This window comes from Hypanus sabinus, chromosome 21 (assembly GCF_030144855.1).
Source record: "Hypanus sabinus isolate sHypSab1 chromosome 21, sHypSab1.hap1, whole genome shotgun sequence".
NCBI classification, from domain to species: domain Eukaryota; kingdom Metazoa; phylum Chordata; class Chondrichthyes; order Myliobatiformes; family Dasyatidae; genus Hypanus; species Hypanus sabinus.
The window spans coordinates 3,288,348-3,306,474 of NC_082726.1; the positions used below are offsets into that span (position 1 = coordinate 3,288,348).

Here is an 18,127-nt window from a genome sequence, read left to right on the forward strand (position 1 = left end):
ACCAGCCTCACACACATACTTCCTTTCCGCAATTAACACAGGTAAACCTACCTCGCCTTGTCCCATTACTGCCTAAGCCCATTGCTACAGTCCTCTCACTCCGCTGCCTGCTGGATATGGCAGTCATCTTTCTAAACTTTTCCTGCTCTACTGGCTAACGTCACACACCTGTGCAGTCTTGCCTCTCTTTACCCTGAGTGGTTAAAAGCCTTCGCTCCGGAAATCCTTAGCCGTTCCACTCATAGCCTTCTTGCTTCTCTGGTGTGAATGGAGCTTATATGATGCTCTGTGCTATCAAGCTTTCCACTGCACCATTACATATGCAACAATAAACCCTGACTTTGAACGTACCAAGAAAGAACGATTATTCTTTAAGATTTTTTGCTACTCACCGGTTCTTTCTCCAAATCTGCCATTCTGTTGCGAGAGAGCAGTAGTCAAAGGAACAGATGAAAATGAGCACCAACATCCACAGAGAACAAGTACAGTCCACTCACAGGCTTCCAGTCATTCAACATTCCCTGTTAGTCAAAAAATACATTGACAATGGTGGCATCCATTTCCTGTCCCCACTTCTCAGTCTGTACTACAAGGAATCTGAAGTCATCACAAAGAAAAAAATATGAAACTGAGTCTAATTCATCTGGTTTCAGAAGATGAGGGAAATGTTGATGATGTGCTGTTATTTGGACTTCCAACAGCCGAACTGTTAACAAGTTTAAGCACGTGAGATAAGAAGTAACAACAGAACAGACAGAGATCACTGATATATATTGATCACCTGCATGAAAGACCACTTTAAATGGACAGCAAAGGACATCAATTCACCTACACACTAACTTTAGCCTAGGCCTCTAGAACACTTGGGAGAGGTTTTGTATAAGAATCAGATTTTCAGAAAAAACAAACCAATTCAATGCTGCAGGTTTTCTGACATCCCTCAACCATAATGTAAAACTATAGCCACCAGACAGAATTTTTCACTCATAAAAGGGCAAAAGAGTAGAGGTTACTGTAATGCTATTGCAGCACCAGCTGTAAAATCAGGGTTCTTTTCCGCCACTGTCTGGAAGGTGTTTCTAAGTGTCCCCATAATCGCTTGAGTTTCCTCCAGGTGCTCCAGTTTCTTCCCACGTTCCAATGAAGTAAGAGCTAGAGTTAGTGAGTTGTGGGCATGCTCTGGTGGTGCCAGAAGCATGGTAACACTTGCAGGCTGCCCAGCGTAATTCTCGCTGATTTGATTTAACTCTAACTTTTGGTGTATGTTTTGATGTATTTGTGACAAATAAAGCTAATTTTTTTAAATCTTCAATCTTATCCAGCATTGAAATTAATAGTTAAATAGCATTTACACTGGCACTCATGTCCACAAATCCATAATCTACAGATTTAACTAAACGTTTATATCAGAAAGGGGGACAGACTCAACTGACTCTATCATTGGCATAACTCTGCCTACTACTGAGGACATCTTTAAGAGGTGGTGCCTCAAGAAGGTAGCACATATCATTAAGAGCTTTTTCCATCTAGGTCATCATACCTGTTCCTCTTGTCACAGCTGCCATCAAGGAACAATACAAAAGACTGAAAACCCAGTGATTCGGAAACAGTTTCTTCTCCTCCGCCATCAGATATTTGATTGGTTCATGAACATTACCTCCTTTTTTTCTTTTCTTTGCAATTTATAGTAATTTTTATGTCTTTGTTCTATTCTGCTGCTGCTGTAACTTTACATATAAGAGATCAATAATAAAAATGATTGATTTATGTTTAATTTTCTTTATGATTGGTGGCTTAACTAAAAATCTTGTAACTGCTTCAAATCACCTGATCCTTTTTGACTTCCAAATAACAGCACATCACAAAGAAGATCGTCTTAGTCGAAGACTTTCCGAACATTCCAACACAAAGAGCTCCCTGTCAACAGGAAGATGAATCTGCGTGTCACTCAGAAAATGACCAAGGCTGTCGAGGAACTGTCACCCTAATCTGCATTGGACTAGCTTCCTGGCCCATAATGGGCGATTCCAGTGCCCATAGAGAATAGGATAGACGCACTAGGATTCTAACAGCTGATCACTTGAACAAGGGACAATCTATCAATGGAAATATTTCTAATTGCTCTGTAGATCCAGTACTGTCCATGTGACAGAGGCTGGCCAACATTTACATTCCGCCTCTTGTCAATGGTGCTGGATTCCTAGCTAACCATCCATCTTTCCTGCCGACCAACACTGATGCTATTGAAATAAGGCATCCCTCCGTTCTCCTAAACGCCAAGAAACATACACCCAACCTGAGGTAAAGGGATCAAAACTGTGCACTTCACCAACCTGTACAGGCCCTAAACAGGGCGGAGGAAGTGCACAGTACTGGCGAGGGACGGACAGCCGTACGAGGGCAATGTTAAAGTTCCCGAGGCGCTACGCGAGGTTCTCGTCTCCAGCGTTGCCCTGGTAACCAGCCGCCGCCAGGCAACGTCACCAGGTCCGCGACTCCCGTCCCGAATAATTGCCCTACAGCTCACGGCCTCGCACTGCCGGGACACCTCCGCCTCGCTGCCTAATACCGCCCGGCCTCCGACTCCCAAACCCCGCTCACCCGTTGGCCAGAGCCGCCATCTCATTGAGCGATATTCATCCGGGCCTTCCTCGCAACGCTTGCCGTTGTGACGTATTTACGTCGTACGACAACAGACTCGGGTAGGCGAGAGGCAGGATGTGCTGCTGATGGTCAGTGCCCGTCTCCGGGGTGGAGGTCACTGTAAACATGACAGGCCAGTAGTCAGAGGGTACTATGCGTCAGTGAGCACTATAACCTGGGAGAATTTAGCCTTCAAAATTACTTGTTGGGGTAATGGCAATCATTACATAGTTCTGATTCCATGCAAGTTTGTACTGTCCATCACATCAAACACCCACTGCCAGTACTTATACTGCAATCTCTGCAACCTGCATTTGAAAACAATTTGATTCTAAGACATTACCTAAAAATCTTTGACGATCCTCTTCTCATCAAGGTGGTGATACAGGAGCCCTTTAAAGACACACCTTTCAGGAACAGCTTCTTGCCCTCACCATCAGATTTCTGAATGAACAGTGAACCCATGTACACTGCCTCAGCATTTCCCACCCTCTTGTTGCACTACTTATCTAATTCTCTTATATTCACACATATTTATCACAATTTATAGTTTGCATTATTCTGTGTACTGCAACCTCAAAACAATAAATTTCACAACAGAAGTCTGTGATATTAAACAAGATTCTGATTCTGAAGTGAATGTCACACTTCCCTCATTCTACATTTAGTGTCTAAAACGTGTTCCATTACAGCAGACTGCTGGTGAAGCTTAATGAGGATTAAGACAGACATCACTCAAACCAAACTCTTCAGAAGATAGAATATTTGAGTAACTTCATCTTTCCAGTCTTCTTCACATCTTTGGACAATAGTTACAATGGCTTGGGGATTTTAATGAGAAACAAATTCAGTAAAATTAGAAAACATTTGTCAAAAGTGCATTTATTGGGTTTAAAGTTTCACTGTGCTGGTGCCTAGTCCACATGTCCTCAAACAGTATTCCTTGGCCCAGAACTGCATGATGCATATGAACTGCAGATGATAATCATTCAGTAACTGTTCTGACCTGAATGAAGAGGAAACATACAAAAGTTGGAATGGAAATGGATTTGCAGCATCACCAGTCCTGCCAACCCAAACCCCAAGTTCATCTCCTGTATTGACAGAAGAGGCTCAAAGGTGAGATGTGCATACCAGCACCCAACTCAGAACCTGTTGGCACAGACAATGAGGTGAGCACCTTTACTGTGTTATCAATTTTCTAGTTTCCAGCAGCTATTTGCCACTTCCGTGCTTCATGTTGTACTACCATCAGAATACTGACACTACATAAAGTCCCTGTCAGATTAACTTATTTTAGCATCACAAAGAAACAGGAAACAGCACAGCAGACAAGTACAGGTATTTTCTATACCTACAGATGGCAAGTGCAAGTGCCACTGGTGACCATGGCTTAATTCATAATGTGTGCATACAGGTTCAGACTGTTCAGTTTTCAATTTGCAGGCAACCCACGAAGTGGAAACTGGGTTTGGTGACTTCAGTTTCCAGCTGGATTTATATAATGTGTCCCCATATACTGGTACCTCATTGTTTCTGCCCTGCTGCGGATGTACAGTACTGATTTCTAACAGAATTTTAATTTTCCCTTCAGATGGTGAAACCATGCAAATAGCAGCCAAAACAATCTCAGTTAGCATTCTGGACACTGAAAATACTTTTGCCACAGGTGCAGCAAGAGGGAAAGCCAAGTGATTGCACAATGAGAATTTAGGGTGGGAGGGGGGTATTCGGAAAAGCCCACTTGAACCTTTCAATGCAAAGACAAGAGTAATGCTGGAGAGTGTGGTATAGTTATGAACTCCCAGTCAAATCCACAGTTAAGAGATTCACACCCTTCCTGGTTATAAAAGAATCTATGGAACAAAAATAAACCTGCTAGTGCAATCATGCCTGTAGGTCAATGCCTGAATCATGTATGCTTGATCGTGTGCTTTTGCCCTAGTAAATAAGCCCCACCTCACAAGCACTAAAAGCCACACAAGGAATACCCAAATTAAACCTTTATCGTCAGTAAATGCTTTGCAGTATTCAAGCTTTACAACGGCGTACGTTTGTCATGGACTCATCCATTACAAATCTTTCATTGTTTGAGAGTTTGACAACACATTGTCCCAGTGCAACATAACGAGAAACAAAAACAAAGTTCCACAGCATCGAGTATAGGGTTAAGGAATCCAAGGCTAGATCTTAATCTCAGACAAGTCTCTTAGAACAGAATAGAACAACTACTCATTGTGTATCTTAGGTTTGATTGCCATTTTGGGAACATAGCTGTCCACCAAGCAATGATCCTTCAGTCCTAACCACTGTACACTGGAGTAGCAACACACAGCGAGGAGAGCAGCCATTATCACCCAGGGTGGTGGTAGAGTGTTGAAAGACACAGGCTAGACACTGTTCTCTGCCAAATATTACAGTCTAGACCACTCCTACTGTCTGACGAGATCTGTACAATTTTACGGGTATTTTTTTATTTTTATACAGCAACAGAGAACATAGAAAGTACTGAGGGCGTCTGCTGAAGCTGAAGGTGACCATCATCAGCTGTAGCAGGGTAGAAAAGCAATTTGAAAAGGGGAAACCCAAGTACCAGGACTCAGCTTGAGTCTACAGCTAGTACTATGGAAAATTACAAGGTAAAAACTTGCTTTTCATTTTAAAAGGGGAAGGACAAAGAGCAGAAAATTCAATCCACATTCCACTAACAGCGCTGAGGTCAAAGGTTAGCAAACCTAAAGAAACTGCACAGCAAATATACATATTCTTGAAGGTTTTAAAGAATAAATATTTTTTGTAATTAAACATTATGCAAACACGTGCCACACTTGCTCTCGCTCAACCATGCATATGCGCTATATACAATTTGAAAAATACTGTGTCCTCCTTTTAAAAGTCATATACAAAGGTAACCCCAGAGCGCTGCCTTACATTAGCCAATCAACATTCACAAACAGGGAACCTACATACATTAATGTCTGGCTGGAAAAGAGAAGCCAGGTCAAAACAGTTTCAGTTCAATTACTACACACAGAGAATGAATAAATGAAAGAAAACAGAAAATGGTTCAGCTCTCAGAATGTAGCAACATTACAGATTAAAGCTGGAGGGCTTTTAGTGTGTCACACCCTTCATCCACTTACAATACTGTTGTACATTGTGGTTTTATCTACTTTTTTATTACAATATAATTTACTTAAACTTTCCATTAACAAAAAGTAGGGTAGAACTCCAGCAGTGTCTGCAAGGGCCTGTGCTGCCCACTTTATTTGCATCAGCACTCTGTTGCTAACGGGTTGACAGTTCATTGTAAGATGTGCCTCAGTCTTCGATATACTCCCAGAGATCTTTCTCATAGCCTTCATGCACGTGCTGTAGCAACACCTTCCTCCGGCTCTCACAGTATCTGCATAATAGGAACAGACAGTCAGTCTAAAGTTAGAGAAATGACACTTGGCATTTGAACTTTTCAGGTGGCAATTTGAGTTAGTTTGGTCAGGAAAAGAAAATCTCTTCACAATGAATTGCATATACAAGCCTTGGAACTCAGCACCTCTGAAAACATTCAGCAGAAGTGACAAGAGAGTTTCAAACTGTCCCATAAAACAAGTTAGAGTTAGGGTTAGGGTAGGAAGTACTTTGGATTATATATGGATCCTCCCAAGCTGAAATGTTACTCTGCCTAGACCCTTCAACCCATACCTGGACTATAGCCCTCCATTTCCCCTACCAGCCAAGTACTTATTCAAACTTCTCAAATGTTTCAATCAAACTCACATCCATCAATTCCACTGGCAACTTGTTCCACATTTGCACCACCCTCTCAATGTTGAATTTGTAATTACAGCAGTCCTTCAGCCCATCATCTCCATGCTAACCATTTATAGCCACTTCTTTGTTAGGTGATTCAAGTGCCCATCTCAATGTTTGTTTAATGTTGAGAGAGACTCTGGCTCAATTCACACATCGGGGTATATATTCCAAACAATTCCCTCTAAACCTTTTATACCTTATTCTAAACCCCATGCCCCTCTAGCTTCAGATACCTCGGCAATAGGAAACATTTTCACTCTGTCCCTCAATTTTGTACATCACATTCAGGTCCCCCCCCCCCCCCCCCACCTCAGCCTCCTCTACTTCAACTAAAAGAACCCAGTCTATCATGTTTGTCTTCAAAACAGACATTTCAGGCAACATCCAGGGAAGTCTCCTCTGTACCTCCTATTGAATATTCAATAATACACGATAAACAAGGATTAAATCACAAGAGGTTACAGGTTAGACTGACTAGGCAAAAACATACATTAACAATTTAATCATATTTGGAAGATCTATCCCAGGTTAAAATGTGATGATTTCATAAAGATTTAAAGAGAAAAGATTAGCTTTATATTAAGTTGCCCCAGTTATCCTAATGAAACCAATAAAAGAAAAAAATACAACACAAAAAGATTAAGTGCTACAACTGCTATCATCGTGACAAACACCATGAAAATTAGAAGGAAAACTACACAGCTTCTACACTGTAGTGTACTCTGTAAAAACCCTTGGACAGGATTTACTGCTATCAGACTTGCACAAATATGGATTGAGCTGTTTAAATTGCATGTGTTATATATGACAAGATAAAGAACCACAGATAAAACATTAGTTCACCAGGATCTGCATGGCTGTATTGTCCAGTTTTGAAAACTGAAGCTTTGAGTCTCATGCTAATCTGATCTGGTACAGTGTGATAATAGAACTCTGCTGCCAGAAGCCTGCACCTTGCTGGCCAAGTAGCCAACTCAGGAATGGCTCGGCACCATTGTTCCTCACTCCACAGCCCCCGTCCAAATCGAACGGTCATTCACTGACACGATAATATGGTGCATCTGACCCTTATTACACTTAAAAGTAGTTTGTTTTATCTGAAGCATCTGGAAATATTTGAGTGAAATGATTTAAAGCAGATTGTATTTTACATATGCTAATGAACAATAATCATCTGAACCAAGATTAGACTCAAGTTATTATCTGTCAGGTAGTCCTCAGGTCATAAAATGTATCAACATGTTGAATTCTTCCAAAGGACAAAATGTTTTCATTTATAAAGTCAAAAGGACATGCTATAACTTGAAGAACCCTGCAGGATAATATCACTAAGTAGTGTTTTATTTAGCTAATTTCAATGGACTGGGTGGGTCACAAATGATCTCTATATGCTTCTGGGATAAAAATCTTGAGAGGGAAAAGTTCTCCTCCGGCCCTACCCCACCCTTTTATAGAAATAGAAGCTCCAAATCAGTCTACTCATCCTTTAAGAAGAATAACCACATGGATGTGTTTTAATTTAAATTATGTGTATTTGTGTGCAGTAAAGTACATAAACAATCTGGACAGTGTAGATTCCATCAGGGCCCCACGCTAATACCCACCAGTATTCTGGTATGGGGAATGAGGCACAGGGGTAAGACGACATATATTAGAGAAGTTGCTTTACTCATGTCAGCACACCTGTACTTGTCCTGTACTTTTTGCTTGATGTCCTGTAAGGAATCCTGGGATATGTCCCTCTCCAGATAGCCAGACAGCACTTCTGTTGCATTCTCCAAGTCTGCCTGATTGTTCTGGGAAGAGAAGCACACATTTCACATCTGCATTGAGTAAGTGTCCAATTCTGTCTAGGGTTTTAAATAGCAAATTGCCAAATTAAATTTCCTCCAATGGCTAAACCACAAAGGGCACTCAGCCTATGAGGCTAATTGACAGAAGGTAATTCAGTGACCAGTGACACAGTCCATCTGAGCCATGTCCACAGCCCAGCTGCGGAAGGAATAAGGTTGGGCATGGGGCTATCAACCCCATACCGTAAAAACCCAGAGCTACAGAAATGTCAACAGAAGCTCTAAAAATCTCATCCTTGGGACAGGAAGACTAGCCCAGGACAGAGGACTCTAATAAGCTGCTTAAGCTCATCACCCAGTGGGAGTATATTCCACATTCTGCCAATTAGATAACAAATGTAAACTAACTTAATTGAGCCCAGATGTAGGATCTTGGCATGAAATATCAGCAATTCCTCCTCCACCACAACATTGCCTGACCCAATGAGTTCCTTCAGCAGTTTTGTTTTGCTTCAGATTCCAGCATCTGAAGTCTCTTATCTCCCTAACTTTTAATAGTATTGTTTGGGTCAGAGGATGTGCTATTAATTACAATACAAATCAAAGGTAAAAGATTCACTCATAAGGTTCAGCTGTCCTCTTTACTGTCTGGTAATCAGCTAAGAACTGGAAGCAATTTCTACAAGTTCCAGATCGACAACATTGAAGGAATAATTTTCAGAATCTATCAGAGGTGAACATCTGATCATTTTGGTAATCTCAAAGTGAGGCAGCAGGCTTCCTCCCCAGACCAGTGGAACAAAAAACACAATACTGCAGAGTGGACAGTATCTGTGGAGAGAGTAACAGTTAAGATTTCAAATTGATGAATAGCCTGAAATCATTAACTTTGTCTGTCTCAACAAGAGACAATTAATAGATTGAGAAAAATAGGGATTTGCAGGATTCTGAACCAGCTATGAGCTGATAGAGTCCACTATCAAGGTCACAGAAGTCTTAGACGATCAATTTATTGTAAGAATCAGTCCATGAGCTGAAAGAATACACAAGTCATTTTAATTCTGAAAGGCACATTAAAGATGGAAAATAACCCAGTATGGGTAAGGATTTTGACAGTGCCTTTGCAATGCTAGTATGACAAAAAGAAAGTTAAAATCAGTTGTTTCTGTAACAGCAATGTTACAGAAACAACTGATTGAAGTACCCACAATGTGCTTGCCAGATGAACTTTGACACAGTCCAATTGACAGAGGACGATATCTATCAGTGACAAAATCAGGGTGGTTGCTGTAGAATGCCAAACCAAATGGCACATTTTGTTGAAATGTGTAGGGGAGAATGAGAAAGCATACAGAAGCGGAGGTTTTACTCACACATAAAGTTGTCACAACAAACATTTATGTACTATGCAATGTTTCAGCCAAAACAGGAGTGCTCAATTGTTGGTGCCACATTTGCGAAGGCTTTTAAGGTTTTGTGGAGGGTATGGAAGGAATTTACTACAATGATTCTAGAGAGGATGACCTTATTTGTATAGAGTGCCGAAGCTAGAAAGTCAATCAGGACCACCCAGTTTGTGAGGAAAGTGGCAGACAAAGTAGGATCATCTGAATCATGGGATAGCTACTGCACAAAGAGGTCATTTAACCGAACTATGTAGAGAGAAAAGGATCAAACACTTGTGACTTGTGGTTGAAGGTGGCTGGTAAAAAGAACAAAAGTGATGTGAGGAAGAACATATAAAAATGGTTGGAGTTTAGATTGCACTGTCAGGGGTGGCATTTCCAACTGATCCAAGGGCAAAGAGGAATTGATCTGCTTTTGTGCAGACCCACTCTATAATTCTGGCTATCTACCCAACCAGTATTCTTATAAACAGACAGCACTGAATGATTTGCTCATTAGGGATCATCAAGAACAGAACCCAAAACCTTTCACATCCATTGGAAATGTTCAACATGGACCCGTGAAAGTTGCCAAAGCTTCCATGAAGGCCCTGGATCATGCTGGCAGAAATCTGAAGGTCAGGCAACATCTACAAAGAGGAATAAACTGCCAACATTACAAGACAACATTCTTTATTAAGACCCCAGAACCACTGAGAGATCTGTGTTACTGCAAAAATAAGTCAAATGGCCTGGAAAAGGGAGAGAACACTTTCTGCATCAGGAAATGCTGTGAATGGTTAACAGGCAATTTTTGCCCTTGTGTTTATTTTTGCCATCAATACGTCGTCCAGGATCCTCTGTGCTACTGAGTCTGGGACAACAGATAACCTTTCTCTTCTCACCTTGGGTGGAGTTTCAGAATAGAAGTGCAGTGCCTTCAGGCTATTTAGAGAGCATAATAAAGGATTGATCAATCATGTCAACTAGTACTAGAAATGGTCCGTGGGAGATTGTATTGATGTATTAAGGGGAGAGAATGCCATGCCAATGGCAAGAGGTTGCAGAATTACAAAATTCAAGAAAGGCCAGGATTAACTAAGACCATTAGACAAAGGAGCAAATTAGGCCATTCAACCCATCAAGTCTTCCCTGACATTTGATCACGGCTGATTTATAATCCCTTTCAACACCATTCTCCCGTCTTCTCTCCATAATTTCCATTACACTTCCTAATCAAGAATCTATTAACTTCCACTTTAAATATACCTGATGACATGGCCTCCACAGCCATCTGTGGCAATGAATTTTAGACTCCATGCTAAAGGAATTCATACAAGATAATAAGAGGAATAGACAGAGTGGACAGCCAGCGCCTCTTCCCCAGGGAACTGAGCAGCAGTTCAAGAGGACATAGCTTTAAGGTAAGGGGAGGGAAGTTCAAGGGGGATATTAGAGGAAGGTTTTTCACTCAGAGAGTGGTTGGTGCGTGGAATGCACTGCCTGAGTCAGTGGTGGAGGCAAATACACTAGTGATGTTTAAGAGACTATTAGACAGGTATATGGAGGAATTTAAGGTGGGGGGGGGTTATATGGGAGGCAGGGTTTGAAGGTCGGCACAACATTGTGGGCCAAAGGGTCTGTAATGTGCTGTACTATTCTATGTTCTATCTGTTCTAAATGGATGTCCCGCTGTTCTGAGGTTGTGCCTTTTGGTCTGAGACTCCCCCTCTATAGGAATCATCCTCTCCACATCCACTCTATTTAGCCCTTCTGTTATTCCATACACTTCAATGAGATCCACCCTCATTCTTCTAAATTCCAGCGAGTACAAGCCCAAAGCCACAAAATGCTCCTCATGTATCAACCCTTTAATTCCCAGAACCTTTTCAAAAAGCCTTCTAGAAATCTGAGTAAACACCGACTCTCCTTTGCCTATTCTGCCTGTTATTTCCTGAAAGAATTCCAACAGATTTATTAGGCATGATTTCCCTTAAGGAAACCATGCCGATTTTGGTGCATTTAAAGTGTGCCTCTAAGTACCCCAAAACCTCATCCTTAATAATGGAATCCAACATCTTAGAAGTCAGCCCTATAATTACCTTTCTTCTGTCTCACTCTCTTCTCACACACTCAAGAGTTGAGTGACTTTTAGTTTTCCAGTTCTATGGAACCATTCCAGAATCCAGTGATTCTTGAACGATGACTACAAATGTCTGTACAATCTCTTTTAAAACCCCTGGATGTAGTTCAGCTGGCCCAGATGACTCATCTACCTTCAAACCTTTCAGCTTCCCAAACACATTCTCTCCTTAATAATAGCAACTATACTATCAAACTGCAGGATGCATTCTATCATATTATGATCACTAAGGGTTATGTAAAGGTTCCTTTACACTAAGCTCCCTAATCAAATCTGATCCACTACACAACATCTAATCCAGAATTGTCTTTTCCCCAATTAGGCCCAATCACAACTTGCTCTAAATAGTTCTCCTAGGCATTCTATCAAATTCCCTCTATTGGGATCCAGCACCAACCTGATTTTCCCCAATCTACCAGTATATTGAAATCCCCCATGAACACTGCCCTTTTCACATGCCTTTTCTATCTCCTGTTTTAATTTATAGCTCACATCCTGGATACCGTTCAGAGGCCTTGCAATAAGGGTCTTTTTACCCTTGCAATTTCTTAAATCTACCTACAAGGATTCTACATCTTCTAATGCTATGTCATCTCTTTCTAAGGATTTAATTTCACTTTTTTTTAAAAAACAGATCCATCCCACCACCTCTGCCTACCTGCCTGTCCTTTCAATATAATGTGTATCCTTGGATGTTAAACTCTCAACTATGATCTTCTTTCAGCCATGACTCAATGATGCCCACATTGCATCTGCAAAACTGCACTATAAAGTGATCTAACTTTTACCTTCAGTCTTGTATTCATCTCTCCTTTTATTTTGCCCCCATATTACCCTTCATCAACTCATCCCACTGACTACAATTTTGCCCATCTGTCTTTCCTCACAATCTCACTACACATTGCTTCTACATGTAATTCCAACTCCCACATCCTTGGCTATATCATTCCAGCTCCTTTCCTCCTGCCAAATTAGTTTAAACCCTCCTCAACAGCTCTGCCAAACCTGCCCACAAGGATATTGGTGCCCCTTGGGTTCAAGTGTAGGTCATACCTTCCTTAGATGAGATCCCAATGATACAGAAATCTGAAACACACTCTCCATTTCCCACCACACCAATTTCACAGCCACGTATCCATCTGCTAAATTACCCTATTCTTATCCTCACTGGCACATGGCAGATGCAGTAATCCAGAGATTACTACCCTTTAAGATCCTTTTCAGGTTTCTACCCAACTCCCTATATTTTCTGTTCAGGACTTCATCTCTTTTCCTACCTAAGTCGTTGGTACCAATGTGCACAACTTCCATCTGTCACCCTGCCCTTTAGAATACTGTACAACCAAATTGGAAAACAATTTTGTGGCCACTTGGCAGCAGCAGTGGTAAAGATTGTTCAAAAACAGAAAACCGATTGGGGGGGGGAGGGGTGGAGCAGGATTAGAGGCAAGAAAAGATGGTGCTTAAAAGTAATGGCTTTGTGATATGGTAACATGGATGTTTACAACTGTCTTTATTCCTTAAAAGATTTGTTGGCACAGTATCATTGTTCAATGAATTGTTTGAGGACCTAGAAGATATATATAGTTCTGATTGCTGTTACTCACACACAAGAGCAATTAGGAATCCAGGTTCTCACACAATATTAACTTTAAAATAGCCAAGATGACCCAGAAATTGTTAATTGCATCCAATTTTCTACTCAGAAAAAGTAACGTTTATTCATGGATTTGTGTTAACAGCCTCAAACCAAGTCAGGAAAGCAACCAAAATCTCTATTTCCTCAGAAGCCTAAGGAAACTCAGCACATTCCCAACAATGCACACCAATTTTCACAGCTGTACCCCAGAAACTATCCTATCAGAATGCACTGGTTGATGTGGCAGCTGCTCGGCCCAAGACCTCAAAATGAAGAGAGCTGTGAACACAGGCTAGCTCATCATGCAAACCTCTATCTGAATGGCCATGCTTCATGCTTGGCAACAAAGCAGGCAACATAATTGAAGACTCCTCTCATCCAGTCATTCTCTCTCTCGACCCCCACTTTCCATTGACCTTAAGATACAAAAACTTTAAAAAACACATCAGGCTTTAAGACAGCTTCTATCTCACTGTAGTAACTCTTGATCAGACCTCTTGTACAATAAAGATGAACTCTAGATTTTTCAACCTACCATGTCATTGTCCTCACATCTCCACAGTCTCCAAGTGTATCATCATATTATGCATTGTTATTGCTTTTCCCTTTGTACTACCTTGATAGATGTATCTTGGGAATAATCTGTCTGGCTAGCATAGTTTTTTCACTGGATATTGGTTAATGTGACAATAATAAAAAGCAATGCGAATCCCTCTGGAAATAGGGCATACCTCAAAGATAATGGACTGGTTGTTCTTTCTGAGGTAGAAAGCAAAGACGTAAGTGTACATTAGTGTGGCACGACACTGACAGAGGACATCCACGGCTTTTTTCAGGAATTGCACCTCAATCCAAGACATGTTGTGCTGCTGCATTTCTTCCATCTTCTGCTTGACTTGAGCGTAGAGCTTATGCTCGAACCGCAGGCTCTGCATGTGATTCATGTAGCGGTTGCAGTAGAAGAGATATCGCTGGAGAGCTGCTCGCGAGCGCTGTCACACAGGAGAGAAACTCGGTTACTAGGAAAGATGATTTTCAATCATTGCTGGTGTTCAGTCAAGAAAACCAGACTGCATTTCTGTACTGCATGTTTCTACTCTCAGATAATTAAATAGAAAGTTCAAAGTAAATTTATTGTCAAAGTACACATGTCACTATATACTATCCTGAGATTCACTTTCTTACAAACATTCACCGTAAAACAAAGAAACTCAGTAGAATCAATAAAAAACTATTTACAAAAAAAGAGCTTAAGTATTTTAACAGAAATAAGAGTTAGGTGATAAAATGAAGTGGGCATGCTATTTCGTCAGGTACCATCCAATACTGCCTCAAGCTTCACAGCTGAAATAGACATTTGAAAAACTGCAGATGCTGAAGATCAGAAATAATATCAGAAAATTCTGAAAACACTCAGCTGGTCAGGCAGGCCTCACTCATGGGAAGACAAATAGAGTTAACCTCTCAGTTCTGCAAGTTCTTTGACCTGAAGCGTTAGCTGTTTCTTTCCAAGCATGCAGTCTGACATGCATTTCCTCTTCTACATTAGACATTACGTATTAGGAGTGGAAACCCTTTTCCTCTCTTTAAAAAGCCATTACAATTTTTACAAATAACATTTGCTGTAAAGGTGAGGTTTGAGGCTTATAATGTCAGAATTCAGGCACCTGTGAGAAGCTCCCAACAAGATAATTTTGACATGAATTTAGTTTTTGATGACAGAACTGAAAATATTATCCAACTTATAAAATTCTGGTTAGGCCAGACTTTGGAGTATTGTGTTGAGCTCTGGTCTCACTATAGGAAGCATGTGGAAGCTTTAGAGACGGTGCTGAGAAGATTTAGCAGGATGCTACCTGGATTAGAGGGGATGTCTTATGAGAAGTTGAGCAAGCTAGTGAAAGAGTATGAGAGGTGAATTCATAGAGGTGTATGTATAAGCAGCATAGATAGAGTGGACAGGCACTTTTTTTCACATGGAAATGACTAATATGAGAGGGCAAAGGGAAAATATAGTGGGGGTGTGGAAGGGAGATGTCAGAGGTAGTTTTATTTTAAACAGAGTGGTGGGTGCATGGAATGCACTGCCTGGGATAGGGGTAGAGGCAAATGCATTAGCGACATTTAAGACACTCAGACAGGCACATGGATAAAAGAAAAAAACAGAGGGCTATTTGAGAGGGAAATGTTGATCGTGCAGAAGGTTAAAAGGTTGGCATAACATTGTAGGCTGAAGGGGCCTGTGCTGTGCTGTAATGTTGCATGTTCTAATATTTGTGTACATTCCTCAAAGTATAGACTTCCAACTTCATGTTAAATCAAATGCATCAGTTTGATTGTCAAAACAAATCTATGAACAGCAAAAGATTGGCTCAGCTGAAATGGCTATGGTAGATCAGAAAGCCATGGATAGGAGACCGTCAGATATTTAAACATTTAAGGATGATCTACTGCAAGTAAACTGACGGACACTGTCAACCTGACCAATATCCACATTGAGAAATAACTCAATAATATCTAGAGCAAGTAGTATCTGTCAAAGTTGGGGCTGGATGACACACAGTTAGAAATACAAATGCCTTGAATGCTTGGCACTACGTGAAGAGCTGAGTGGCTTGGCCACAGTTCCTTCTCTAACAAGTATGTAATGTAGGGCGACCTCTCTGTGGTCAGCATTTACTACTTCAAAACAAATCGGACCCACAATTGGCTTATTCACAGAAGGCAATATGGTGATGAAGGAAGGTGTTCTTGTGATTGGAAACCTGTAAACAGTGATGCACCACAGCAATCAGTGCTGGTACCTTTACAGTTTGTTAGATCCATTAAATTGGATAGGAATGTAGAATGATAAGCAGGTTTACAGATGACACAAAAATTGGTGCTGTTGATAATAAGGAAGATGGTCATGGACTATTGGATGACATTGAATAGTTGCTAAAATAGGCAAAGAAATGGAAGATGGAATTTAATCCTGATAAACATGAGGGGATATACTTCGGAAGGACTTGTAAACTGAGATACAAAGGGACCTTAGAGTACAAATCCAAGACTCCCTGAAGGTGGCAGCATCATGCTTGTTTTTCTTTGCTGTAATATCAAAGAGCAAGGCTGTTAGAATACAACTTTATAAAAGATTGGCTGGAGCACTGTGTACAGTTGTGGTTGACACACTGTAAGAGGAACAAGACTGCCCTGGACAGGTGCAGAGAAGATTCAATGTTTGAAGGAATAAGCTTCATTGAGAACTATTTCTCCACGACTGCACAGCTTAAGGTTTTAAGTAGTTGCCCACGACCCATGCTCCATTTACCTCCTGGGCATCTCTTGCCGCCTTTGCATCATCTTCATTATAGCGATTGCAGTTATACCTAAAAGCAGAGAGGGACCAACTTAATTACATTTCAGGTTTATCACTGAATACACATACAAACGCTAAACTTTTGCTTTCTAAGCTAGTTAAGATCATTCCCCCTATTTGAAATGTCACTGTTAATCCATGTTAATAAGCTGTAATTCTCCTCCTGCACATGGTGTACTTGACACAAACCGTAATATTCAGCTGTCATGTTCCATTGGAGGACAGACACCACTTCAAAGAAAACTAGTTGGGTGCCAAGCTATGCTCAAGTGCTGAAAACCAACAGAATTTCAAAACAGGCAATCATAAGACAAAAGAGCAGAATTAGACCACTTGCCCATCAAGTCTGCTCTGCCATTCCATCTTGGCGGACTTATTATCCCTTTCAATCCCATTCTCCTGCCTTCTCCCTGTAACCTTTGACACCCCTACTAATAAATAACCCATCAACCTCTGCTTTAATATACTCAATGACTTGGCTTCCACAGCCAACGTGGCAATGAATTCCACAGATTCACCACCCTCTGGCTAAAAAAAAATCCTCATCTCTATTCTAAAAGGACATTCCTCGGGGACAGAGGGAGAGCAGCATCTAGTATACCGTGCCAACAATTAAAATGTCAATAAATCCTTAAGCCTTTACAAGAGCAAAGCAACGTACTAACCAGGCAGATCCATGTGGCTCCCAAGGACCAAGGCAGACCCAACAGAATTCTGCTTTACAATTCTGATTGCGACAAACCATGTGATTACATCCACCATCCTTTTCAATGGTCACATGACATTTCGGGCATTCCTGTTGAGATGTTAGAAGCACCGTTAGTAAACGGTAAAAATTCAAAGAACTAGAAGCCTGCACTAATGTTGTATTGTGCTGACTAATCAACCACCTACCAAGCCCAATGAGTTAGCAATCTATATAGAGAAATCACTTCCAGAGTTAATGACAGTTGATAGTCATTAGACACACTCGATATTTTCCTGTTAATACTTTACTTCAAAGAACTTTTTGTATTGCATGTTGCTAAGCAAACAAAACATGGTGTGATATAGATGTATGGGTCCTACATCTCTTGAAAAAAAACTGCCTCTGCCGCTATTTTTCATTATTATTTAAAAATTGCCTTGAAATATTCTAAATCTAGCTGATCGGAAAGAGCTGAGAGCATCACAAGCCTGCCCTGAACATCAAACTTCATGCATAATTCATTGGTTCAAGAGAGGTGCACAATGAAGCCTAAGCTTGATTAGACCCACAGAACTGTAAAGGTTTAGTTGTGGAGAAATCACAAGTCGGGGGGTGGGAGGTGAATATTAGGGGCAGGTTGGTCAAGTACAACCTGGCCAAAG

General features: G+C 40.9%; 2 protein-coding genes across 11 annotated transcripts in view; both read right to left on the bottom strand.

Annotated features, from left to right (window-relative positions):
* bbs4 (Bardet-Biedl syndrome 4) overlaps positions 1 to 2,658 on the bottom strand; it is a 138,096-nt gene extending 135,438 nt beyond the window's left edge. For 2 of the 9 annotated variants that reach the window (XM_059945877.1, XM_059945876.1), the window contains exon 1: positions 393 to 473. Coding sequence is in view for 7 of the 9 variants with exons in the window: in XM_059945870.1 (XP_059801853.1) it covers positions 393 to 416 (24 nt within the window). In the remaining 2 variants the exon portion in view is untranslated. Of the gene's footprint in view, positions 1 to 392; positions 522 to 1,013; positions 1,454 to 1,540; positions 1,724 to 1,827; positions 1,851 to 2,333; positions 2,578 to 2,601 lie in introns of those variants that run through there. The other 7 variants (XM_059945870.1, XM_059945875.1, XM_059945869.1 and 4 more) reach the window with 7 other exon arrangements.
* A 1,973-nt stretch (positions 2,659 to 4,631) lies between these two features.
* LOC132378749 (E3 ubiquitin-protein ligase ARIH1) overlaps positions 4,632 to 18,127 on the bottom strand; it is a 102,828-nt gene continuing 89,332 nt past the window's right edge. For both annotated transcript variants that reach the window (XM_059945882.1, XM_059945883.1), the window contains 5 exons: positions 17,443 to 17,573; positions 16,730 to 16,787; positions 14,148 to 14,408; positions 8,140 to 8,252; positions 4,632 to 6,049 (listed from right to left, as the gene is read on the bottom strand). In XM_059945882.1, coding sequence (XP_059801865.1) covers positions 5,965 to 6,049; positions 8,140 to 8,252; positions 14,148 to 14,408; positions 16,730 to 16,787; positions 17,443 to 17,573 — 648 coding nt within the window. In that variant the 3' untranslated portion in view covers positions 4,632 to 5,964. The remainder of the gene's footprint in view (positions 6,050 to 8,139; positions 8,253 to 14,147; positions 14,409 to 16,729; positions 16,788 to 17,442; positions 17,574 to 18,127) is intronic.